This window comes from Solea solea, chromosome 1 (genome assembly GCF_958295425.1).
Source record: "Solea solea chromosome 1, fSolSol10.1, whole genome shotgun sequence".
NCBI lineage: Eukaryota > Metazoa > Chordata > Actinopteri > Pleuronectiformes > Soleidae > Solea > Solea solea.
Genome location: NC_081134.1, coordinates 4042061 through 4069065, shown reverse-complemented (window position 1 = coordinate 4069065; position 27005 = coordinate 4042061). Strand labels below are relative to the sequence as shown.

The 27005-nt window shown below is 39.0% G+C and overlaps 3 protein-coding genes across 4 annotated transcripts; 2 read left to right on the top strand and 1 right to left on the bottom strand.

Moving 5' to 3' along the window:
• Positions 1–610: 610 nt before the first annotated feature.
• Positions 611–9887, top strand: zgc:66427 (uncharacterized protein LOC406256 homolog). 2 transcript variants are annotated; one of them, XM_058640651.1, is made up of 5 exons: positions 611–1402; positions 3980–4075; positions 4176–4281; positions 6183–6284; positions 7169–9887. In XM_058640651.1, exons 1-4 carry the CDS (start codon positions 883–885, stop codon positions 6238–6240), a joined length of 780 nt encoding a protein of 259 aa, XP_058496634.1. In that variant the 5' UTR covers positions 611–882; the 3' UTR covers positions 6241–6284; positions 7169–9887. The 2 variants fall into 2 exon arrangements, with proteins under 2 accessions (XP_058496634.1, XP_058496626.1); XM_058640643.1 differs by having other exon boundaries at positions 7093–9887.
• Positions 9888–12276: 2389 nt separating this feature from the next.
• On the top strand, positions 12277–16974 carry si:ch211-284o19.8 (protein lifeguard 1). Its single transcript, XM_058650695.1, has 6 exons — positions 12277–12360; positions 13489–13790; positions 14545–14745; positions 15403–15531; positions 15653–15796; positions 16643–16974. The coding sequence occupies exons 2-6, from the start codon at positions 13512–13514 to the stop codon at positions 16775–16777; spliced, it is 888 nt and encodes a 295-aa protein (XP_058506678.1). The 5' UTR covers positions 12277–12360; positions 13489–13511; the 3' UTR covers positions 16778–16974.
• Positions 16975–17005: 31 nt separating this feature from the next.
• parp2 (poly (ADP-ribose) polymerase 2) lies at positions 17006–26435 on the bottom strand. Its single transcript, XM_058650694.1, has 17 exons — positions 26254–26435; positions 24970–25179; positions 23811–23984; positions 23155–23225; positions 22997–23047; positions 22777–22873; positions 22469–22544; positions 22112–22214; positions 21318–21468; positions 20999–21137; positions 20645–20708; positions 20421–20555; positions 20175–20302; positions 19657–19756; positions 19262–19360; positions 18182–18306; positions 17006–17773 (listed from the first exon to the last, which is right to left on the bottom strand). Exons 1-17 carry the CDS (start codon positions 26324–26326, stop codon positions 17614–17616), a joined length of 1956 nt encoding a protein of 651 aa, XP_058506677.1. The 5' UTR covers positions 26327–26435; the 3' UTR covers positions 17006–17613.
• Between the last annotated feature and the right edge of the window lie 570 nt (positions 26436–27005).

Genomic DNA, 27005 nt, shown 5'->3' with positions numbered 1-27005 from the left:
CCACAAAACAAAACCGTTGATACAGTAATAAGACGGAAAATCAGCATTTCTCACTAAATACTTTCCCCTGTCCTTTCAAAAGTAAAGTTGTCTCTTTATTTCAAAAATACATTTTTAATAAAACTATTTCCACATTCATTTTTACCAAAGTTCTGTCTAGTTACTGTTCTTTATTCTATCTATCTATCTGTCTATCTATCTCTGTTGCTAATTACAATATACACTATGAGACCATAAACCATTTATTTTACACTGAAAAATATAGTGGCCAGGAGTTTTAATGTTTACTTTTTTCTTCTAATAATAATAATTTCCGACAGACTCTACACTGAAAGGTGCAATGCTGCCCTCTACAGTTGGAAGGACGTTTTTGAAGTCCGAAATCATCCAATTCTAAACCACTCAACAGAAATCCAAGTCTCATCCTTCTTCTGGTCATTCTTTATCGATGTTTAGGCGCTTTATTATTAGATATCTTCTCATATGGACAGGTGTCTTTATCATTATTATCATTATTATTTTATTTTTTATTTCCCACACACGTCCTCATACGTCATCTCTGATGTTACCGTAACTGTTGGTGTACGAGTCAAAGGAAGAAAGGAACATGTTGTATTTCCGCCGCAGCAGAGACAACGGGCACGTCAAAGGAGAAAATGTGGACAGTTAGGACAAACTAAGGCCGGAGAACCGTCCGACAACATATATCGTCTCAATAGACCTCGGTTCCCCCGCGGTGTTTACCATTTAAAGACCCTGACCGAATATTTGAACGTTAAGGGGACGTTTCGAGCTTAACTCGCCCTCTTCACTTTGTGGAGCTTCGCTTTGAGGAAGCAGCAGCAGCTCGGCTAGCCAGCTGAATTAGCTAGCCTGTTAGAGATGGGGACCAGAGCCAGTCGCCTACAGGAAGAGCCGGCTCCGTCTGCTTTCGGGAAAGATGGCACTAAACGGGAGTCTTACCGGCGACCCCGTCTCACCCGGCCCACCAGTCTCATGGTCGATTTCTCCGGCAGCTTCGAGGACACGGAGGCCAACCGAAGCCGCTCGGAGGAAGGCAGCGACTCTGACCTCGGGCAGCTCGGGGCCAGCGCCGACGGCAGCCCCGCTGACCACCACAGCATCCCGTCCAGCATTAGTCAGGCGTCACCTGCGGACAACAGCGAGGGGAAACCAGAGGAAGACGGGAACATAAGCCCCGAGGCTCCAGTCGAAGCGGAACATCAGTCCGGAGAGGAGACAGGCCGCACACCCCACCGCACCTTTTCCGAGCGGCTGCCCGGGAATAGGCACTCCTCTGCCCGCAGCGTTAGCGCAAGATCCGCCCGGGTTCGGGGCACACACCAGCGGCCGGTGTCGGAGGCATGGATCGGCCTTTACCGTGTTAACAACCGCCATGGCAGTAAGTCGACATAACAACAGAATACAGTAGCATCCGACAGACACGACATTTTAAATTTGTGCCGCATAAATAACATTTTTCTCTGAAATGGCTGGTCTCAAGCAGTTGTGGGTGTTTGTGGTTCTTGGATGAACAGGGTTCATAATCAGAATAATTACATTCTCACATCCACATATAAATAATTTATATGACAAAATGTGAATAATGCAATGTATCAACTTTATCGAAATAAGTAAACATCTATTATAACCGGGGATGCTTTCATTATGCAGCTGACATCGCCCTAAATGTGATAGAGTTTAGATAAAACAATATTAATTTGACAGATATATAAATATTCTGTATTTTCTGCCTCTTAAATGGAAATATGTTATTGTTTATTTGTTCCTCTGTGATGGTAGACTGAATGTCTTTGTCCAAACGTCTAATCAATTAATAGCGAAAAACAATCTGAAAAAACATTTAATCCATAATGACAGGAAGTGATAATTGCAGTCCAAAAAAAGTGGATAGGTATTTATGTCAACTAGGGCTGAAAGATCAAGGTTCAGTTCAGTATTCACTGTGTAACAGATTTTAAATGATGAAATATGATGGAGCATCACCACAAGACACGATTAAAACGTTAACTACCTAACAACCAGAAAATAGAATAATTGTGTTGTTTCAATTGATTTTGAAAATGATAAATTGTTCAGCGCTATTGTCAACATTACAACCGTAAAATGCAGTCAGAAGAAAAGAAACCTTAACTGTTGTAAACACGAGTTCTGCATCAAAATACACCCTCAGTGTTAATTCACCTAGTCAGAAATTAAAATTAATTTTACATTCTAGAGCAGATGACCTCTCCCTCACTAAAATCATCAGAGAACCCATTGCATGAAGCAGACCTGTGGTGCAAAACTGGAAGTGATGACTTGGTTTTGTGGCTTGTAAGTTGAAAACCAACCACATCTTTGTTGAAGTACATTAAAATGGGAACACAGGTTTGCAGAGGAAGTGAAAAAGTTTGCATTAGGTACTCAAACGTAGAGAGACGTGACATTTTGGAGCCAGAAACACAACACTGTGTTGGGCTGCCCAAGCCAGGCCCTCTAGCAAGTGTGGGGAAATGGGTCACAATTTCACATGCATGTTTACTGTCACTGCTGGCAGCAGCCCATATAGATGAAGGACAATGTAGGTCACCGAGGCACAGTTTCTGCATGTCTGTCCCGACCATGTACACAGTTCAGAATTTGGGAAGGGCATTCTAACTATTCCTAACTTTAACCCAACCACAATTCAAATCTTACCCTTAAACTTAACTAGTACCTCAGAAATGAGGTTCTGCCCCATGAGAACTACTCGTCCTGACAATGCTAGTGTTTGTGGTTAAAAAAGGTCCAAAGAGGTAATAAATACAAGGCTACACATTGCTCCTGATTTGAACAGATTATCTGGCCAAATTATCCTCTAGTGTGAGGGGTTAGCAGACTTGATTTTAACTTCATTGGGTGCATCAGAGTCTTACTGATTTCAAATTGTAAGTATTAAACATGTTTGATATTTACGACTAAACAGCGATTGGGGCATGAGCAGAACCCGGCCATAACCATTGAGAGCAAGTTGAGCGGGAAACGAATGTTGTGTATTTTGGGTGCGTTTCTCTGCACAAAACATTTCACACACAACAACTATTAACTGAGAATGCCGACAGTCCGCCTCCATGTCTGTTTACATTTTGAAGTCATGTTAAATCACAGGATTTTCTGTGAGATCCAAAACCCCTGGAATCTCCTTACTCAAATCGTTTGATTAAATGCCAAGTGTGAGGTACTGGATCCTCTGTGGTCTGTGCTTCCTCAGGATTAGGTTTGATATTCCACACATGAACTCAGCAGTTGTCTGCTTCCTTCAAGCTAATTTCACTTCTGTCTTTATGAGGGAGGAAACAGGGCTCAGTGCTCCAGACAAACCTACACACAAGACTTGCAAGTTCAAATTGCTTTTCTACAGCAGGGAAAATATATCTCGGAGGCAACTTCTCCACTTCAAGAAAACAAACGACACGCAGCACGAGAGCTTGTGAATGTCATCATCTCTGTGGGGTCCACAGAATGTAATGCAGACATATTTTCTAGTTCATTTTCTCCATATAACAAAGACAACATTCAAACTGAATTATTTTGGCTTGTGGACAAAATAAGACATTTTAGAATATCATAATTTTCAGGTTTTAACAATTTTTGAACCAAACAACTAATCAGTTACCCAAGCAAGTAGTCAAAAGATTAATCGATTATGACAACAATCGTTACTTGCAGCCCTAGTTGCAATAACTGATCATCCATCCCTACTTAGATCCACTGCTCATAAAGTTAAATAAAGCCTCAAACGTTTAAGGGACAGGGATCATCATTCACATTAGTACAGACCGCTTGTGTCTCAGGCTGCTCTTTGTTTTACCAAGTCCGTCTGTGTAATCTAAATGTCCAAATGCAGCACTGTAAAGTGTGTGTCATCTATCATTTATACCTTGCCGTGTCACGACACATTTAAATCAGTTTGTGTGTGTGTCACTGCTCTGTGCAGATATCCGCTGTCCCTTCTGCTCTAAGCCTTTCCCCGGGGGTCGGATTGAGGATCACCTGTTGAGCTGCCTCACGTCTCCTCCACTACCTTACAACAGTAAGCATCACATCACCAAATAACAAAAATTCAGCACCAAAAGCTGTGTGATTTAAAAGGCTAGAAATACTCAGGTTGCTTTGTGTGTTTGTGTTCACAGCGGACGTGCTCAGTAAAGACAGTGGAGAGTGCTCCATCTGTCTGGAGGACCTGGTACAGGGAGAGACAATCGCCAGGCTGGCTTGCCTCTGTGTCTACCATAAGAGGTAACATTATTATTTGTGTCTGCGTCAATATAACTCAGACAGAAATCAGACAGTTGGGATGTTTACGGACTTGTTATTTCCACATATGGGAAAATGTGACTACGGTTGAAGAAAATGGGGAAGCAAAAGTTGTTTTGTACTCTTCACAAATTGGAAGCGAGACCATTTGTTCTTCTCTTTGATATGATGTTCTCCAGTTATCATGAAAACCACAACAGGAAGGCTGTCCTCGAGAATCATTCTGCTGAAACTGAGATAAAACAGATCAGTGCAGTCAGTATAAGAAGAAAACTCTTCAGTTTACTCATGTTTTGTCCATGTAACAGTTGTTTAAGTAAATTATGCAAATATTTGTCAAGTTTAGCATCAGTCCAACTTTTTTATGCCTTGAAAACACGATTGAGCATTACCACATGAGATGCCATCAATTGCATTTTTTTTTAAATTGGCATAGAATAATCGAAAATAGAAAGATTAAATGGTAGCAATTGGGATTTACAAATTGCGTTGTTTAAAATTGGAATTTTACTTTGAAAAACTAACCTCAGCTATAAAAAAATAAATATTTCCTTTTTTTTAATTTTAGAGTTTGAGGTGAATTTACAACAAATCACATAATTTCTAAATAATTCTCTTTTTCAAACCATGCTGAAAGCCTGATCATCAGTTGTTTTCCCGTCAGTATTACAGACCTGCTGAGGCCTGAAATTTACTAAGGTTAGGAAATTACACACAGTCACAGTGATAATGATCCTGTCGGTTTTTTTTTTCTTCCTCTTGTATAATCGTGTAAAAATTGCGTCATAGTTGTGTTTCCAAGCATTACTAAATGCACACTGATTTCAAAATCCACTTCCATTTCATATAACAACATGAAGACAATAAAAGCATACATACCTCATGTGTAACTGTAATGTTTAAGCAGCAGAAAGAGAGCAGAAACTGATACATTATATTGCTGCACACAATGAGGTTTTAGTTTTTCACAAAGATGCAGACTCCACTGTTTGTCGGCATGTCCATTAATTGACAAAATGGTTCATCCAGTAGATCAACGACGATTTGGATAAATTCTTGAAACAGAGATGATTTTGTTGCCATGAAAGCGGGTCCCAAATTTTATTAATTTTTTTCAAAAAAATGTAGTAAAAGGGATTTGGCATTTTTGTGTTTTCCAGGTAATTCAAGTGTCACAGAATTACATTTGAGGTCATTACTGAAGAAGGATAAGAAAGCACAACTCAATAATGAAATCGGGCACCAAACTAGATCACAATAGGTGAAATTAAAACAGTCCAAAGAGGGGGAAAAAAACAGACACTAACTAGTAAGCATTTAGCATTTTGACTGAAAATCAAATAATTAACTGATCAATTAAAATGTAAGTTAAGTGTGGTTATATTCTCTATATCAGTGATTCACAAACTGGGAAATTGGTGTACATAAAAACAAAAACAAACATGATTTCCAAACAGCCTGATAACATTTTGAAACTGGCATATAAAGAGTGTTGAACCACTGAAAATGGAATATGATCAGAAGCCAGTGGTTGACCTCTGGATTGTACTGCGCACAAAACAGCCTGTGCTGGCTGTTTGTTTTTATTTTTGTTTTTTTTTAAAGTGTGCGGGAGTAGCAGGTCAATTAATGTCTGAAGGGGTACAGAACTGTGAAAAGTCTGGGAACCACTGCTCTATATTAATAATTACAGGAAGCATAGAACTAATACAGTCCATCACACTTCTCCCATCTTTATATCTGGTTACACTGCATGTAACACACCAACAAGCTCACAACCTATTTCACTGGTTAAGGTTAATAAATGGACTTAACCACAGTCTAAATAGTTATTGTTTTTTTGCACAATAACTGTCATGTCACGGCATCTTTTCTTCCCACAGCTGCATTGATTCCTGGTCCAAGGTGAAGCCCTGCTGCCCTGAACATCCCTTCGATTGACTCACGGGTCGCATGATTTCTGCACAGTGACCAACCAGACTCAGGTATGTATTGTGTGTGATTGTGTGTGATTGTGTGTGATTGTGTGTGTGTGTGTGTGTGCGCGCGCGCGTGTCAAACCAATTGAATAGCTCTGCCTCTCAGTATCAGAATGACTCAACTAAGCTAGGGTGACACCTTTTTTTTTTTCAGTGACATCTTGTCCTTGCACTGTCCTCTCTGCCTTATTTGATGTTTTTAGCCAGTGACTTAAACGTCTGTTGTTTTATAGTTGGATATATTATGTATTGTTAATCCAGTGTGAGCTACGGGATACTTGAATTTCCCCAAGGGGATGAATAAATTGAATCTAATCTAATCTAATCTAATGGCAGAGTAGCAGAACGGCCAGGTTTAGACCAGAAGCTATCAAAGTGTCATTGTTTGCAGTTCTGGCTCCTGGTATAAAAATAAAAGGCTCATTGTGGGCTCATGAAAATCAGCATGAACTGGTGAAGTTTAATTATTTTTTTTTACACATTTTCAATTTCTGCCACATGAAGCACACGGGCAGAGAGAAGATGTTGAACAAAACAACAAACTCTACTTTCTCTAGTAAAATATATTTCCACATATCAACTATATATGTATGTAATATACATACATATATATATTACATACATATGTGTATATGTATATATGTGTGTGTAGTTGATATGCCCGTACCGTAACAGTTGTAAAGGTTGGAGACTGAATGAATCATCATGAAACATTAGTTTAACTATTGTGTGTGAGTTTTTGTATACATTTGCCATATAACCATACTATAAAAAAGAATGATTTAATGATTGCTTTTATGTTCTTTCTATTCAGAGCTGTTGCAGATTCTGTTCAGATAAATGCACGACCTTTGTCTAATGGTCACTCTTGTCCTTCACCACTTCTACAGGAGACTACACTGAATTCTAACAAAATCCTCCGCAAAAAAAGATGTGTTATTGAATAAACAAAAGCCTCCCTTAACCCATATTTGAGTGAAAACCAGAGGATCCCACCAGGAAGCTACAGTTCATGACACCCGGCTTCATCATTTGGATTGGTCTGTCTGAACTTGGTCTAAACTATTTCAAGCCAAACTCCATCAACAACAACAAAAAAAGAGAAAACAGTTGCTCGGTCTCTAGTCAAACCCTCACTGGATCAGAAGTGGAGGAGTTCACTTGTTTTTTGTTTTTTTTTATTTCTTGGATTTTGCTTCAATCCGCAGAAAAAAGAAGAAAAAAAAGCATACACATATATAATATATATGTCAACTCGATATTATCATGCCACCATCATTGAACCAGCCCCAGCAAGATGTTGAACTTGCGGGAGGAATGTGGAAAAACGTTGTCTCGACTGTGACTCTTGGACGCACCTGTGTAATTTTTTCCTCCCTCCAAATGGGATCAGTCATTTTTATCAAGTATTTTGCAAAAGAGTATCGTTCCACATCATACTCGGGATGAATGTTTTCTTTCCGCGGCTCACCCCAAATGACCCAACCTCACACTGAAAGCGTGAACTATTAACCACATGAACATTGTTTTATTTTGAACCAGCTGGAAGTTGAGGTCCTGTTTTCTTTTTGGTGAATGGGGGACAGCCGTTACTTGGTGTTATCTGTTTTCTATTGCCTGTAAACATTTCAGGGGATTTTTTGGGGGCTAATTGTTTTGTTGTTTTTATGTTTTCAGTACAGGTCAGTTTCTCGTAGGTGGTTAGTACGTGCTGAGACTCATGTGCTGCTACTTGGTGAGTGTGTTGGAAGGTTGTAGGTATTTCATAGGGTCTCATTAGTAGCACCAATTTGAGCACTTTTGTTCATCAAGTTTTTTTAACCCCATATACGGTCTGGGTTTTGTGTGTGTGTGCTTGTATTTGTTGCCTCGTAAGGACCTTTTCTGGCGACCAAAACCTGGTCCTAATGGGGCAGAGCTTCATTTCAGAGTAACTGGTTAAAATTTGGGCCAACATTTGAATTGTGGTTAGTTAAAAGGTTATGGTTAGGCATGACCTGGTAATGGTTGAGGTTATTAGGCTGTCCTAATGAAGAATAGCTGCCCAAACTGTGTGTGAGTGTGTGTGTGCGTATGTATGGGAGTTAAGATGATGACCAGGGACAGGAAATGTCCTGCTCGTTTATTCTAGAAAGCATGGGAGTGTGGTTTTTACTGTAAACTGCCCAGAAGTCTGCTTGGTCAAGCGGGTTAAACTTTTTTTTTTTTTAAGATTTTATATTGTTTATTTTTTTGTACCTCAGTCAAGCTAGCAAGCATCGTGTTACATGTGGCATTGGTACGACTTGTGCTGTCCCGTTCTGCCTCCGAAAGTTGTTGGTGAGAGTTTTCCATCTCTTGGGTGTAGTCCAGATTTTCTTTGTTTTTTTGGACCAGTGCCCAAACTATAGTTTTGCCATCTAGTTGCATTAAAGGTCCAGTGGGTAAGAATTAGTAACATTGAATGGCAAGACTACAGATTGCAATAAAACAGACCTTTCTTCCACCTTTCTCTTTCCTAAGAATGGGAACTATGCTGGCCTTTGCAGACCTGAAAGAATGTAAGAAGATTTCCACAACTCCCTCTCTATTCTCAGCTTTTTCCTAATTCCTTCGTTGGTTTCCATTCTTATCTATCTTCTTCTTTATTTCCTTGTAAGACTTTACTGCAAAACATGAAATGCATGTCCATTGGTGTTGCTGTAGAAAGATGGCAACTCCCGTAAAGCAAGACCCTTCCTTTTAAAGTACAGAAAAGCCTATTTTTAGATGACGGAAAACCAAACAATTTTTATTTCAAAGCTGTCATACTTTTTCGGCCAACTGACACATGAACTGAAATGCCTCTCATTCACTTTGAATGGTGTCAAGCATTGCCCAACTGCATTGTGGGTCTGTAACTTTGAATTGCTTGCGTTGTGTGCACCACAGCGTGAGCCAAGAAAAATCGCATCATGCAAATATCAGCAGTGCTCCCAGTCATGCTGTTCTTGAGTGAAGGTGACAAGACGAGGCGCATCTACCTGTTGCTGATGTTGTTGGTTGGACAAAGTGAAGACATCAAGTCAAGTGACTCTTGCTATTTAGTTAGATTTTCGATCACTACATCCAGTACCAAGCGTCAGGCCCTCCCACCAGCGCATACGTGTGTCGTCAAATTAAAATGAACATACTTATGGGTAGTTTATTCGATTTCTGCCAATAAGCCCTTACCAATGTTACGTACTGGACCTTTAATGCTGGACTGGGGAGGAATACTGGGAGTGGACAGATTGTATTTTTGGGGACATACTTGCACACCATGTGGCATCTGCCGCTCACCCCAGGACTAGAGGCTTTGGACAGCTGATGGTTAATAATTACATAACGACCCCCCCCCACCCCTTTTTTCTTTTTATTTGAAAAGGATTTGAGATACTATATCATGACATAATACAATCATAATTATTGCTAAAATGTGTGAAATGGCTTTTCCTTTGCCTGTTTTTGTGTGTTTATGTGTGTGGTTGCCTTTTTTGCCTGGCGGCGATGGGGTTTCATGTGCCAGCAGGTATTTATAGTGTATTTACAGTAAGTGAGGCTGCGTCACAGATGCTGTCTGATATAGATTGTGCACACGTTCGGGGGGGGGGGGGGGGGGGGATCTGACAAAGAACAAAAACATGAAATGATTGCTGCCGCTGCCTGATCCAAAAGCCGAGTCTGTGATTCTGGTCAGTGTCAAGGTTGGTGCAGTGCACAGCTGTTAATTTCTCTCTTTATTTTCGGATCATTGGTGTCCTCAGTCTGAGGTGCTATGACTTATACCACCACTAGAGGGCAGCATCTCTCTCTCACTCTGTCTTTTGTATTGGAGACTAGAAAAATAATGCCAAAAGTCTGTCTGTGTGCATTTATGTGAGAGTGCAGAGGATGAGGTGAATCAGATCATTCAATGTTAAATGTTGTACACTTTGACTGGGAGGGAATGGGGTGGGGGTGATGGTGTGTGTTTGTGTGTGTGTGTGTGTGTGTGTGGGGGGGAGGGAGGCGGGTTAGTGGTGGTTTGGTTGTCGATTTCAAAAAAACAGACAATCTGAAACCCCACGTTACATTTACTTTCTTCCCCCCTCTAAGCTGTGTGGTGCAATACCTCAATTTTTACCACTGCTAACTGATGCTCTGTGTGTAAACGATAGGTCCTCGGCAGTCAAGGACAGAGTTTTCTACTAAAATGTCCCAAACGCCTTGGTTTTGAGTCACAGGCCACCGATCCCCCTTCGTCTGCCCCTGTGCTTCAACGCCGACAACACATTAGACGACAATGTTCTTTTTTCAAAGAGCCACCACAGCAGTATCTGCCCCCCCCCCCCCAAGATATGGACAATCTGCCTTTACTCTGGTATAAAAACAAATTGAATTTTATTTATTAAATTGTAAATATGTAATGCAATTCAAGAAAATGGCTTGGTCTTTGTCTGTTAAATATACTGTTTCTAAGCTCCAATCTTTTGTATGTCTCAGAAATGGTTTTTATATGTATTTTTTACAATAAATATGTGTGAGAGACTTGTCGTGAACGTCTTGTTTTGTGTCACGAAGTGTCAGTGATGTGTTTTGTGGTTGTTTGCTCCTGATCCATCAGCCATAAAAGTGCATTTTATTGTAACGGTTAAATCACACCAATACAACTTAACGGTATCTTACTTATTTAATTTAGTATATAATAAAACACTTTCACTTAACAAGTTAATGAAAAAACAATTCTGTTAATGTATATTTTTTATTTTCTCAAATACTCTTGTCGTATGTCAAAAGGTTGTGAAATTGTCCATTAGAGCGTTTCTGTTACTGTCGAAAGAAAAAATCAGTTTCAATTTGAGTTGGTTGATTAACTTGACTCGTCATTTCAGTTGTGTTGTGTAGTAATACAAGTTTTAGGTTACAACAAAGTGCCAGAGTGACCTTGATGAATAGCCTTTTGCTAAAGGGTTATAAAATATGAGCCAATGGCACTAAACATCAGTAAGGTTTTTTTTTTTGTATTGCTATTATTTGCTTGAAGATTTGTGAGTATGTTTTAAATAACGTTACTTAAGTTGTGATTCAGTGATCAAACATCTCTCAGAAAAAGTTTACATATTCAAGCATCAGGCGTATCGGGAGCAACGGGAGTGGCATTAAAAATAGTCTGAAATGTTAATTATGTTGAAATTGGCTCGTGTTACTCTTTATTTTGTGAATGGGGTCATGACCTTTAAAAAGTGGGTCCCTCATATAATAGTTTTTTGGGGGATTGGGTGCCTTGCTTAGGGGAACCCCAGACATTGACCCATTTCAGTATTTGACCCAGCAACCCTCCAGTTACAAGACCAATTCCTTTCCTCTTGACCATAGGCTGACCATAACTTTAAATTTATCCAAACACACTTTTATTGAAAACATTGTATTGTTGCTTGCATTGTAAAACGTTTAGTTAAGCAGCAACGTTTACAAAAAAAACAATACACAAGAAACCTGCTGCTGCTGTGTGACTCATCTTCCTTGTTTCCTGCCAATCTCAACTTTCATGTAACAATCATCAAATGTTCTTATAGGTTTTCCTACTTATAACTTTGTTTATATGAATCAGGGTGAAAGTAAACATTGAGTTGAATCTGCTCACAGCACCAGAATAAGTGACATCGATGCATTAAGCATACATAGTGTTTTGAACCAGGTGTACCTAATAAACTGACAACTGCATGATTATGATTCACAAGCACATTTTGGATAAGACTGTGTTAGAATTAGATTTTTTTTTAAAGAAACGTGAACTTAAACAGTCTGATAAACAATTTATACAGGGTATAAGTGTGTGTGTGTGTGTGTGTGTGAGTGAACAGGGAAAACTGTTTCACGGATCTGATGTGAGGAGTCCTGTAAATCACAGCTTTGTCTGAAGTAACAGCAGAGTTTCCACACTGTCATTCCTGTGAGAAATGACAGTGTGTTGTCTTTTTTTTTTCTTCACTTCACTAATCTAAACCAGGAAGTGAAACACAGAGCCACCCACATGACTCAAACACTCCAAAAACACAAAAGTGCTGTCATTCTCTGGCACAAGTGTAATCCATCAGAAAAGGTAAGAACACTCTCTTTATTCTCTGTTATTGTGGAGCTAATCCACCATACCCTACTGTTAAGATTAAGACAACTTTACTCTCTTGTATTATTTGCTGGTGCTTTCAACGTGATGCCAAATGCTTTTTTGTAGATTCTGTAGCTCTTGGGTTTTATCTGCTGATGATTTGAGATCTTTGGCACTAAATGTCACACATACAATACAATACAATAATCTATATCAAATCTACTTACTGTGTGTGTGTGTGTGTGTGTGTGTGTGTCACGACCATTTAGAACACAAACTTTTGTTTGTTGTCAGCTCTCCCTGAAAAAACAACAAAAACACACACAGTTTAAATGTGTATATAATATACTGCATATTGTTTTGTTGAACGTGTAAAATGCCTGTTTAAAGGTTCGGCGCCTTACATTTATTTTTGCCAGACTAAAACAGAGCCACATTCAGAGTGTACAGTATTAGTATTGCTTGTGTTTTTCCCTACCTTTGATCATTTAAAAGGTCAGCTTTGAAAATGACAAGGCATCTACTTGCCATTTCTTTTTTCAGCTTAAAACATCAATGTGAATCTCAGCTTCGCCTCTCTGCGACACGATGCAAAAGCGTTTGTTACTTGCACGTAAGGGAAGTGGACCCCACACGTCATGTTTTACTTCCTGACAACATGCAACATGTCTGGTTGTGTGTAAAAATTCAAACGTAATGAAAGCGCAATTGCTCGGTGCGGTTAAAACCGAGAAGGGATCAAAGAAGAGGGAATTTGGAGAACGTGGCTTCCCATATATAGCAATGTAATTTGTAGAAAATAAATAAACATTTTTGAATGTGTACCCACAATCTAATGTCACTACACCAGTGTGTTAAATATATCTGTATATCTGAGGAAGAGGAGGAATACATCTGCCTCCTGTGAAAAGTCCGTAGCTGACTTTGCTCGGTCTATTTACGCCGCTGTATTTTGATGTTGGTGATGATGGTGTTGCTGAGAGAGCTTATAATTTTCTCAGCTGTACTTGGTATAAAAGCTTTGAGAACCACTGCTCTTATCTACACGATTAATCCGACACTTTTAAATGAACATGAACATCGTCTTTGAATGTCCACTTTTCTCCACAATGTCACACACAGTCGACACCATCACATCCAAAGAGATGCAGGTCGACGCAGACCCTGACATGATGTCCTCGCTTCCTCCTCCTCCTCCTCCTCCTCCTCCACCGTACTCCCACCATGAGCAGCAGCCTCCAGCTTACTCCACACTCCCAGCAGCTTACTCTGCAACCAAATGTGAGTCGGCCTGCATCTCTCAGCCCGTCACTGGCTATGTGTCTTTCAGTGACATCATCCCAGAGACTCAGTCGGAGACGAGTCCTCTGATCGCCTCGTGTTCTTTTGATGACGACACAGTGAGGAGAGGCTTTGTCAGAAAGGTTGGTATTCTCTGTTGCTGTTTTTTGCAGATATTAATAAAAATCATATTTAAGCTTTAGCTTATATTTATTTTACCAGAAAATGACTTTTGGTAGCAGTTGAAGTCACTTTTTTTTATAATATTACTTAAGTAAAAGTCTCAAAGTATATGACATGACAAGTCATTTTCTGATATGAAATGTACTTAAGTTTTTGAAGTAAAAGTATTAAAAAAGTGAGGAGTAAGGTTTGAGCCATGGTGGCTCAGTGGTAGGGCGAGTTGTCTTTCAACTGGAAGGCTGTGGATTCAATTCCTGGCTCAGCTAGTCTATATGTGTCCTTGAGACTGGCAGCGTGTGAATGGGTATGAAATCTTTCTTGAAAAGCTCTATATAAATATAGACCATAATACTAACTCTTCTTCTTCTGATTTTTTTTGGTAGCAATGAGTAACAAAGAGTTAGAGGAAATGTAGTGGAGTAAAAGTAAAAAAAAAACCGTAAAGTAGAGATATGTGAATTTTGCACTCAAGTACAGTCACAAAGTATTTGTATTTGGTTACATTACAACACTGGTTTGAAATAATCTTCTATAGCAGTCATGGCACAGAGGAAAGGAATTGGGCTCGTAACCAGAAGGTAGCCAGTTCAAATGTCAAAAGGGTCAAGGGCTGGGGTTCCCCTGAGCAAGGCACCCAATCCTCTCATTGCTACTTGTGTGTTTTCAATACTGGTTTGTAAAAAGGAGGGGTTTTGTTGTTTTGTTTCCCCGCAGGTGTTCAGCATCCTGACTCTGCAGCTGCTGTTCACCTTCAGCGTGGTGTGTGTGTTCACCTTCTCCAGTGTGGTCAAAGACGCGGTGCAGACTAACCTGTGGGCATATCTCAGCTCCTTCATCGTCTTCGCTGTGGTCGCCATCGCGCTCAGCTTCTGCAAGTCCTTCAGGCGCCGTCACCCCTGGAACCTCGTGGGACTGGTGAGTAAGAGTATTAGGGTTGTGATTTAATGTTTTTTTGTGGTTATGCATCATCTGAGTGACTCATGAGCTACCATTATCAATACTGAAATTAGAAAATATTGAAGATGAAATAACTATAGACCATAATGGACAAACTAAACATCTTCTGAATGTTGATGCTCACTGAAGGCTTCATAGATTCTCCAACACACGTGGAAGGTGAGGGTGAGGTGAAAGGCAGAAAGGCAGTTGGTAATGACATTTAATGGTTGGTTTTGGGGCAGTTAAGAGATCAATCATTTCAGTATTTTCATGTACAGGACAAGGAGACTAGTCAGGCTGGTAAGAACTTCAGGGAGGTTAGCAACAAACTCAGGCTCAAGGTCAAAGTCAGACGGCTGTTGAGTTTGCCAGGGGCAGAGACAAAGAGCAGAGGTCACGAGGCAAACAGAGAAAGAAATGATCTGGCAATGAGTGACTGCTACAGAGCTGTTTATATGTTGTCAGGGTAATTTACTAATTTATAATAATGTGAAAAGCAGCTTGAAAACAAGAAAAACAACTGTACTTGTAATTATTTAAAATCTAAAATAATACTTATTAATCATAAAGGAAAATGTATAATTTTTTTTAATGACATTGTGATATTTAAAAGTCAGAATTTTGTGCCAATAGGTTGTGGTCACACTGAGCTTCTCTTACATGGTGGGAACCATCGCCTCCTTCCACAACACCATTGCTGTGGTCATCACTATGGCAGCAACGCTGGTCATTACTCTGGCAATCATCGCTTTCTCAGCACAGGTTCGATTTCAATGTGTCACGATCTTTAAAAAAAAACAAAAAACATTTCACTTTGATTTGGAAGAGCGTCTGTGTTGCAGTGCTTTGAAGTGAAACACAAATGTCTTTGTTTTACTCGCAGACCCGTTATGATTTCACCATATTTAATGGCGTTCTGCTGATCCTGGCTGTGGACCTGATCATGTTTGGATTCCTCTGCACCTTCTGCTACTCGTTCATCGCTGACGTTGCCTACGGATGTCTGGGAGCACTGCTGTATTCACTGGTAGGAGGAAACAAAATGACATACTGTATAGCAGTGCCAATCTCAGCTGACATATAGGACAAAAGGCGGGGTCGCACCCTGGACAGGTTGCCAGTCCATAACAGGGCCACATATAGAGATGAATTATAATTAATTATAGAATTAGTGCCATATATTAGACAAATCAATATCTGCATTAATGTTTGCAGCAAAACATAGTGGCTTTTGGAAATGGCGACATTATTTGTTACTTTAATGATGTAAACAATTATAATTTACATAAGAAAATGTAATGCTGTAATATTTGAATAATTTAAATGCTTCAATATCACTTCTGCAACATGGTATTTATATAAATTTTGCCATTCACCCATTCATACCAATTTATGAAGTGGATCTACATGCAGGGCTCTTTTTCTATCACACACCTTTTATACACATTCAAATGCTTTTAAAGTGGGATTAAATGCCCAAGGACACATTGGCATGTAGACTAGCAGTGCAGGAAATTCAACCCTCTACCTTCCGTTTGAAAGATGATTCGCTTTGACCTAAAGCTAAAGCATGATGCAATTGAGCCATTGTAAATTTCCTTATTGTGATATGTTCACTACCACTGACCTAGCACATTTTAAATGTAAAATCTATTAATTGGGAATTGGCCTTAAATATGTAGAAGTGCTGTGACATTTTTCTTTTGATCTCAGTGTACATTTTCTAATTTTATTGTAGGTTTTATAACTGTTTTAGGTACTTTGTGGGTTTTGTAAAGTGTTTTATATGTACAGTATATATACACATAATATATATATATATACACATTGAGTGATTGATTGACCGTCTCCTCTCCTGTCCCGTCCGTTTCAGTTTCTGATGGTGGACTGTCAGCTCATGATGGGGATGATGAGCTTCCGCCTTGATCCTGAGGAATACATCAATGCAGCGCTCACCCTCTACCTCGACATAGTCCTCATCTTCCTCTACCTACTGGGGAGGAGGTGAAACTGTACAAACAACATATATATGTGTTTACAAACACACACACACCTTCCAGACTGAAAATGCCTTTAACTATAATTAAACTGTGTATATAATGTAACTGCATCCTGTTTTGATGAAAACCTGTGTTTTTACAGACTCTTTGATTGCCCTCAATGTTATGTTAGTAAAACAAATGTACAGAATTTGATGGCAAAACCCCTGTGACCCAGCAATTAATGAAACAAACACTAAAATAGTTGTTTTTATTTAACATTAACGACACACTCATAAAAACTGTGGAAAACGTCGTGTACCTTCTGTTTTGTGTAACATGCATTTCAAGTTTTATTAATAAGAGAATGTTTAAATATATAAAGCAACACAAGAGAAAAGAGCGCTACATGATGCATATTTCAAACCTCAGCAGAAAACAGTGGAAGCTTTTTGGTTTTTGTTTTACTGTTCACTCATGTGACGTCAGACAACTGTGAAAAATATCAGCGACACATACAGTAGAAATCATTTTTTGTATCTTGTTTTGTATTGGCAACAGATTTACAATCAAAGATATTCAGTAAAACATCAGATATGGACAAGAAAAATGCATTTTCGAAACAAATTATCAAAACAGTTGATTAATTTTCTGTTCGCCACCTAATTGGTCTTAAACCATTTGTTTAAGGTTTTCTATCACATAGAGAGCAACCATTACCGTTATCCATTCGGCACCAGCAGCGTGTTGAGATTTAACATCCCATCCCCCCAAAACAAGAATTAAACGGCTTCTGACTGAGTGATGCATCTTCATTGTTTCATGGAGAGGAAATTCCCCTGTAAATGTCAGTGTACGTCAGACCTCACCACAGTGAAGAGTAGTTGAACTTGATCCGCAGCAGGTATTTCATGCGAGTCTGGGCAGGGTTGTAAACAACAAACTCGTTATAGAGGAGAGAGTAACCGCTGTTATTCCTTACTCTCGTCTTCACTCCAGGGCCCATCGGTACCGTCACACCGTTACTGAGGATGAGAGACATGTATTCTCATACTGTTGCATGTAACGCATTGTACAGTTTACACTGAACAGTACAGTTTATGATATTTAAAATGACAATCAGAGGAACAGCACATGTTATATGTTTTGGAGATAAGGTCAGAGAGGCCAGAATGAGATGGTTTGGTCATTTACAGAGGAGGAATAGTGAGTATATTGGTAGAAGGATGCTGGGGTTGGAACTGCCAGGCAGGAGGTCTAGAGGAAGACCAAAGAGAAGGTTTATGGATGTAGTGAAAGAGGACATGAAGTTAGTTGGTGTGAGAGAGGGGGATACAGAGAACAGGGTTAGATGGAGGAGGTTGATTCGCTGTGGCGACCCCTAAAGGGAGCAGCCAAAAGGAAAAGAAGAAGAAGAAGAACAGGAGACTAACTGTGTGACAGAGTTTTTGGGGTCAGGGCCGGTCTGTCCCAGGCCCTTAGTGCTGTGTTTCCCAGCAGGCAGAATATCCGCCGCGTAGTCAGCATCCAGCAGCTCGTGACAGTCTCCTAATGCCACCTGAAACCAAACAGTGGACACTGAATCATGCATCTGGCTGAAGCTCATCAAGTGATGTTCAAACCATGTTGGTATACTATAGGGAACAGTCATTTTCTTTATGCATCAATTTCTTAATTATGTTCTTATTTAATAAATTAATTATTTAGTTAATAAAATGTCAGAAAAGGTTTATATGTGTTTCCCAAAAGGAGTAGTTGAGGTGTGGTTGTGTGAGGTACTGACACATCATCAGCACTGACATGCCCGAGACCTGGTCACTTGCTCTCATTGATAACATGGCTGTCGGCAGGGACAGAAAAAAAAACTGATTTTAGCCACTTAACAAAAGGCTCAATTAATAAAATTCACGCCCACTTAAATCCATGATACCGAAATAATATTTTCACCACTTCCACCTGGCCGTTAAGTTGCCCTATCCTGCTAAAAACTGAGGTTTGTAAACCGCTCGCTCTCCCCACATCAAAGTCCACGGAAAATCTGTGTTTTTAGTTTGCAGTAACTCAGGAGCTTCTGGTTGTTGTGGTTAGTTTTTGTCACTTGGATATATCTGAAAACAAAGGATTACAAACCCAGACATCACAAAATAACACACGATATGACATACAATCAATGATCATGTCTGTGGACATCTGTGTGGGAGAGTGAGTGTTCACTTTCTAACGATGATATTGAGCAGCAAACATTCTTAAGATATCATAGACTTAAGCAGTCTCAGCTTTTATTAGGCGAGTCTTTTGTTAAGGGACTAAAATCTTTTCAGTGAGAGCGAGTGTCCCACTCCCTGACGGAAACTGTAAGGAAAGCCATTATGTGTCAATAACTCATTCAACCACTATTTAAGAACCTGTAGTATCCCTATAATCAATTATCAAAATAGCTGGCAATTACTTTGAGTAGTTGTTTTAAAAATCAATTAATTATTGCAGTCATGTTTTAATGTTATTCAACTCACCTCACACAGCAGCAACAGTCCAACATGATTATGCTGATTGGCGAAGCAGTAGTTGGCGCTTTTTGATGACATGTCAGCAAAGTAGATTCCTTTACCAAACTAGATGAAAAACAAACAGGGAATTTATTCACACTGCAGTAAAAAAATGCTGTGATTCCTCAGACACTGAAGTGTGTCTTGTTCCAAATTACAGTTTTTGAAGGTTCTGTTCTACAAGTTGCATTTGTTAGCCTCTTTATTATCCATCCAAGTCGAGTGTCAAGCAGGTTTTTACAAACTTCTACTTTCATGTTCTCATTTTACATATTTTGACTAGATTTCGAGACAAATACGAAAACAAATTGAGTGAAAAACAGTAAAAGTATGTTTGTCTTCCATCCATCCATCCATCCTACCATGTATCCAGTGACAGGAGCTTCAGGTGGAGCCACTCTGAGCCCCTGGCTGAGGATTCCGACCCAGTTAGACAGACGGGAACCGTGCCACAGCAGAGTCCTTATACATACACACACACAAAATGTATTTTCATCTCAGAGCGACACAGGTGCACCCCAAAAAACAAGCACGTTGGAACTGATGCAAGTCACAACAGATGTGTCTAAAATTTTAAATAATAAATAGTGGTCACATTTAAAAAAGAAAAAATGTGACCACTGAGCCTGCCAGCTCCACACCAATTTCAAGTAGCATACTGTAAACAGGAAGTGATTTGTTTTATGTTAAAATAAATTGAAATAACAGCAATTTTGTGCTAGTAAAGCGGGACAGCTGCAAACAGGTTGGAGTGTGACTAAAAACAAAAAGCAGCAACAATGAAAAGTGAATTCTACTTAACCAGTCGGTTACATAATTTCTGTTCCCAAAGTTCAAACAGAGGAAAAATACAAACTGCCTGTCTATCATGTGTTAGTACCTGTTGTGTAACTTTGTGAGGAAGTTCTTGCTCTCCCCTTCTCTGTCCACTGAGAAGATGTCGAGGACGTTCATGGTGTAGTCCTGATGGGTGGGGGCATGAGTGGACTGCAGATACTGCTCTATCAACTTCAAAACAAACAGAGGAGTTGAGTTTACACAGTTTTCTCTCAAATGACAAACACGGAAATGAAGCCCATCAGTTCACTTCAGAATGAAACTGCTACTTTATTGACACCACACTGACCTTGAACTCATGGCTGCTGGAGTCCAGAGGCTGCAGTTGACACTGGAGGGAGCTGTACTGTCTGTCTATAGGATTTTCGTCACCTCCTCTGCTAGACTGCACCATTTTCACTGCTATCTGAATGTCACTTAGTGCCTGAATAGAATATTAGATCAGAATATTAACACATGTTTGTGTTAAAATAGAAACAAAATGATTTGTAAATGAAGGTGAAATCCCTTTACCTCCAACAGTGCAATTTTTTTCTTCAGTTCTTCCTCTGTTCGGATGATTGGGGGCGTTTTCAACCTGTATGAAAATGTTGAATTTTATTTTGTTAACAGCGTTAGTGTTCCTTATATTTTCCCCAATAAAAGTTTTATTCTGAAATGCTCCTGCAACACTGACACATGTTTTATTGTGTTTATTGTCCAGCTCTTGATGTGTACATGCAGCTGCTTTGTAGAACAGCCTATTTTTCTGAACTACACTCGGATTGGTCAAAGTCTCCCTCTCACTTTTTCCAAGTGTTGATTTCTTTGTATGGCACAAATTTGTTGCCTACCCTGTCTTTAAAAGTACACTGACACAACCCTTACCCAAAGTCATGAGGGATGCGGGTGTAGAACTGGTTGCATGCCTCCAGCAGCTCACGATTGCTGCCCTTCTTCTTCAAACACTCTTCAATTGTCTTCAGTGCAGTGTAGCCTGCACGGATCTGCTCTGAAGTCAGTTTACCTGCAGGTCAGAGAAATATACAGATTTATGATTTTACAATTTATTATTTTGTCAATGGTGCGCCATGTAATTGAGACATATTAGAAAAATAACATAATACGCAATAATACAAACAATAATATACTGAAATATAAATGGTATAACACTCATTATTAGAGATTGAGATTGTGACAGACTGACCGAGAGGAGCTTTACGAGTATCAAACTTCATCTCCAGCACACACTCCTCCATAGCTTTAAGGTCACAGATGAGCTCTAGCAGAGACTTGACCTTCACATCCAGCTTGGAGACCTTTTTGGCCACAGTGCTCACCTCCTCCTTCTCCTCCTCCTGTCGCAAACACACAGTGCATTTACATCACATGTGTCAAACTGGTGGCCCGGGGGCCACATGTGGCCCTCCAATCAATTACATGTGGCCACTGTGCGAGGTGATGGAATAGAGAAAGAATATAAGACTAAATTTATTTTCCGGCAATATTTTATATAATAGTAATAAGACATTCGGTTGTAATCATTGCTATATTAAATGTATTACACTCAACATGAAATTACATATATTTAAGCTGTCATAATTATCCTCGTCATTATTTGCAAAATTTTCAATTTAATTCTGTTTTTGTGCATCATAAATATGTTTTTATTGTGAATCATTTTATATCAAAACAAGCAATTTTACTTTGCAATTCTGTCTAAAATCATAATGAATATATTATATTAACCACCGTCTTCTAAATAGTTTTTTTTCCACTTTTTTTCCTCTATGTCAGCCCCCCTTTGACCAGACTAGATGCTCATTGGCCCCCAGGTCATTTGAGTTTGACACCCCTGATTTACATGACATCTCTCTATCTCTAAGAAAATAATGATTGTGTTTGATACATTAGTCCGAAAATAGTACTACACTGAATTTCTCAAAATTGGACTAACACAAAGATATAGGGAAACGGTACTGTACAAATTCTCAAACATACCTTTTCCTTTGTGCTGTAGTCCACAAACACCATGTCATATTTTCCAGCGACTTTCTCAAAACTGGCCCGCTGTTCCCACTCATTCTTGGTCTTGTCCAGAAACCTGCAGCAAAACCAACATGTTTTTCTGAGCCATTTTACAGGTGACACATCTGGATTATCCAAACATAAATATACTCTGTCCATATATATATATATATATATATATATATATATATATATATATATATATATATATATATATATATATATATATATATACATATATATCTCACACACACACACACACACATATATATATATATATATATATATATAGATAGATACATACATATATATAGATAGAGAGATGCTCACTTTTTCGTGAAGAAATTTTTGGCTTTCAGCAGATCTCCACCACAGGGGGTAAGGCTGTTTTGACCCACTTTGCCCACTGATCAAACAAGAGAGACACCATTCAAGTACAGTCACTGAAGGTAAATTTCACACTAAACAACATTCAGAGTGGGAGGTTTGCCGTGAATCCCACACTACATGACTGACCAGCAATAGAGGATCGCACCTTTCATAAAACACACGTGGTGACAAAAACACACATGAGAATATGAACATTTGTCATTTTTCAGATTTGCAAAAAAAAAATCATCAGGTCAATGTGAACTCACCTCTGCCCCATCTCATCCACACACTGTAAACCTTGGCGGTGTCATCTTCCAGAAGCTGGATCAGGTAATATTTGTTGTTGTTAAATTGCAGATTTGTCTGTGAAATAATAATAAAAAAGATGTCAAATAAAATAGGATAATAAAAGTATTGGCTTCAGAAAACTCTCCCAAAATAACTTTTATTTTATGAATCTATTTAAACTGATTTATATAATTTTACCTGATTTAACATGACATCATAAACATCATTTCCTTCACAGTAAACATGAGCCTGAAAGAGAAAAGCATTAGTTAGTTACTTGAGAACTACAACTAATGCAAGGCTTTGCAAAAAGCTGTTGTCACTCCTAAGTTTCTTATCTTGTGTGGAAACTGTACCTTTCCAAGTTTGGCTTTGCATTCAGGGTCAACTGGAGCTTTGCCCTTCATGACCACCGTCCTCACAACTTCTGCTCAACGAGATCACAAACAAAACAAGAATGAGATCATCGGACATCAGCTTTCTGCAAAGTGACGTTTGTTTGCTGTCAAACAGCTCCATGTTTGTCACTGCTTCTAGGGCTGGAACTAGTGATTATTTTCATAATCAATCAATTTTTCTCAATGAATCGAGTACTTGTTTATAGCACGCTAAATTATCATTATCTGCGCTGTATGCAGCCAAGTTTCGCTTTTGTGCAAAGAGACTTCCCAGCATCTAATAGGTGCTGTTCCACCGTGTACTCACATCTTGTTGGAACCGATTTATTGCTGTTCCAAACTGATCTTGGATGGACTCTAAGTGGGAATAGACAGGTGCGTGCTGGCCGCAGTTTTTGCAAGCGTCATCCTTCCGGTAGTTTTGTTTCGGGGATTAAAGTCTACGAAAATGGCTCTTTTGGCAATTTTCGGTGAACCCTACTCGCATTTAAAAAAATGAAAAATGTCTTCATTGATTTAGGAAATTGATGAATCTAATAATCATTGCAGCCCTAACTGCATCCTCACAATAATTATTATAACTGTTCGGTGTGTGAAAGTATGAGGTATGTTACCTTCACTTTTTATCTCCTCTTTGGGCTTTTTTTCAGTTTCAGTCTGACGGTTACTTTGCCCTCTCTTCCTCTTAGCAGCAGGTTTCTCCTCTTCCTCCCCATCTTTGTCCTCCTCTTTAACTGGAGCTGCCGTCTCATTGGAAGCACTCGAGGCACTAACTTCATTCGAACTTTCTGAACAAAAGGAAAACAGCAGAAGCCTTTTCAAAACAAATTTACTAACTTCTGGTTTAATGTTAAAAGGTATATAAAGACAAACCTACAAAGCTTTAGATAATGTCATCAACTACAGCTACTATGGGTTGTGTAATTGTAGACAACACAAACATTTATCTAACATTTATCGATCTATAAATTCCAGGAACGTCTGTGTGTGTCTGTGTGTGTTATTCGCACATCTCTCGAACTGATGGTCTGATTGATTTCAACCTTGACAAGTGTCTTGCTACGGTTACGTGAAAGTGCAGTGCCAAGTTTGACGTTGTTTGGATAAGTAATGCAAAAGATATCGGTAAAAGAAGCACACATTGGCTTTCTCACCCTCTCACTCACACAGCACTGTGAGTGAGACAAGGCTCCGTCAAGCTGAGGCAGATGACAAACGCAGTGCTCGCCTGGCAAGTAACGCTGCACGGCAGACAAGGCGCTCTGAAGCTGAGGCAAATGCAAACACAGTGCTCGACTGGCAAGAAACGCTGCACGGCAGACAAGGCGCCGTGAAGCTGAGGCAGATGACGAATGCAGTGGCCCCAACTACAGACTGTTCACCCCATTCCCCTCCGAGAGGTGTTACAGGTCTCTCCGCACCCGAACCAGCAGGTTCAGAGGAAGCTTCTTTCCTGCAGCTGTCACCCTATTGAACTCTAGCTCTGCATCCCGGGGACAACCAACCAACTGTTATGCAACCATATAGTTAAATTTTCCATATTTATTGTATGCTATTATGTCAGTATCAGTATTTGCCTTCTACCATACACAAATAAACTCACTGAACGTTTGCTATGTAATAATAAAAATGAGCACTTAAGCACACCAAACCAACAATTACTAAAAAAAACACACAAAAACAGATTTTGCACGGGCACTGTACACGTATAATTTAATAACACAAGACAATAAGATGACAAAACAGATATGTCATAAGTTTTAACACACACACCTGGTTTCACTGTCTGAGAGCGAATATTCCTCTTGTATTTAGTGACAGGATTAATCTGGACCATCTTCTTCAGGTCGACGTCGTAGTCCACACCACCGCCCAGGGTCAGAGTGACGGAGGTTTGTCCTGAGGAGACGGCCGAGTCCAACACAGCACACGCTGAAGGAGAATATGGTTCCCACTGCCCTTCATCACCCTTCCACTGCCACACTAATCACAAGGAGAAAAACGTTTATATTTTTGACATTCAGTGAAGTTCTAATCACTTATCCCTTAAGTAACATTAGGGGAAACCTAGTCAACTAAACAAATGCTGCAGAAAATAACACTTATTTATAGCTAAAAATGTGCATATTTTCAGAATATTTATTTAATGTTCAAATTACATTTAATCATCCAGGCATTAACATAATTTAAACCAGAGGTTCTTCTTTTTTTTCTTGGATAAGGATGCCCCTACAGAATAAAACAGATTGAGGGACCTCCTCCTGTATTTCCCTTGGAATAATTTGTCAATAAGTTGTTTGATTAAGAAGAAATGTATGAGTTATTTCGGGTTAAAATGTGATTTTGTAATCATTATGTGATGTATTCCTCGTGCCTTTTGTAACTTTTTTGAGTAAAATGCACTGTGTTAATTAAGTTATCAGGCTATTAAAATATGATTAGAGAAAATCTATCTGCTATATTGTTTGGTTGTGAAATACAAGACAATGTGACCCATTTGAGCCTGAAATATATGCCCTACGCGTGATTTTTGTAGATATTTCAATAAAACAATTTCATTAAAGATTAGATGTGAAATAAATCAGTCTTTGAGAAAGCTGAAAAATGACATGAGAAAATATACACATTTGCCATGTGACAAGAAACCCACAATAACCTCTGCTTTAATCCTGAACAATGAAGTGCTGTCTAATTTTAAAAGCTCACTGCATATGTCATGTCAACTCTTGATTAACTGATAATGTTATAAAGATAAAGTAGTGGAGTGGGAGCAGAGTAAATGTGCTTAACCACTTTACACAGCTGGTTTATAATACATTAACATCGAAAAAAACAGGTATGCGACATAAAATTACTGTGTAATGACTTTATCAGATTTTAACATGCTTTCCTAACAGTTTGTATTAAGTCTAGATAGTACAGGACTTATATTAACAAACGTGCTTATTTCCTTCAGTTTGCTTCCTTAACGGTTTTCTGTTCGGACATGTTTCAGTCCAGATAATATAGCGCCGACAACAGCTAGCTAACTCATATCGCCACAACCAGCGCACAAACCTGTTTTTAAACGACTTTCCTCGTTATCTTCTGCGCCCTGACTTTTGTTTCTCGATGCTCTCGTTCGCCTCATGATGGTTTAAGAATATACAATGCGCTAGTTATAGAAAGCAAGTGGCCACAGAGTCACCGCGGAAAAACTCAAAACTTTGCACACCAACGTTTCCTGGTCGGTGACGTCATCAAAGATCTTGTAGTGCGCAGACGTATCACTCCGTATTTCTTTTAAGAAAAGCACATATTTACCATTAGGGACTGTTGTGTGCATTTCACGCAAACACAATTTGGCTGTGTTCGTGCACATTGATGCATGAATCTTGTTATTGCCCGCTCAGCTCCTACAGTTAAGGCTAAAACACACTGTGCACAAACAAGTGTCACACTTGTACCGTAAAGTGCAAACATTTTTCATTTTTCATCTCACTTCCATCAAAGCACAATACATGTTTTTTATTATATCGGGGTCAATGTGTATAGAGGTTGATAAATTACATAATAACAATAATAATAATAATAATAATAATAATAATAATAATAATAATAATAATAAATACAATAAATAATGAATAAATAAATACATAAATGTATACATTAATAAAATTCATTAATTTCTATACTAATTTATTTAATAATTATTTTATTTATTATTTTATTTCTGTTTCGTGTGATATGGAGACAAAACAGGCTATTTCCACTAGATGACACAATTACCCTCACGTTGACATATCCCAGGGTGTAATAATTCAACACAA

Coding starts and splice junctions, on each gene's coding strand:
- parp2 (XM_058650694.1), bottom strand. CDS start 26,326: ATGAGGCGAACGAGAGCATCGAGAAACAAAAGTCAGGGCGCAGAAGAT. Junction 21,138..21,317: donor TACTCGTAAAGCTCCTCTCG/GTCAGTCTGTCA, acceptor TCTGACCTGCAG/GTAAACTGACTTCAGAGCAG. Junction 20,556..20,644: donor AAAAAATTGCACTGTTGGAG/GTAAAGGGATTT, acceptor TATTCTATTCAG/GCACTAAGTGACATTCAGAT.
- zgc:66427 (XM_058640651.1), top strand. CDS start 883: ATGGGGACCAGAGCCAGTCGCCTACAGGAAGAGCCGGCTCCGTCTGCT. Junction 1,403..3,979: donor TGTTAACAACCGCCATGGCA/GTAAGTCGACAT, acceptor TGCTCTGTGCAG/ATATCCGCTGTCCCTTCTGC. Junction 4,282..6,182: donor CTCTGTGTCTACCATAAGAG/GTAACATTATTA, acceptor TTCTTCCCACAG/CTGCATTGATTCCTGGTCCA.
- si:ch211-284o19.8 (XM_058650695.1), top strand. CDS start 13,512: ATGCAGGTCGACGCAGACCCTGACATGATGTCCTCGCTTCCTCCTCCT. Junction 14,746..15,402: donor CCTGGAACCTCGTGGGACTG/GTGAGTAAGAGT, acceptor TTGTGCCAATAG/GTTGTGGTCACACTGAGCTT. Junction 15,532..15,652: donor TCATCGCTTTCTCAGCACAG/GTTCGATTTCAA, acceptor TTTTACTCGCAG/ACCCGTTATGATTTCACCAT.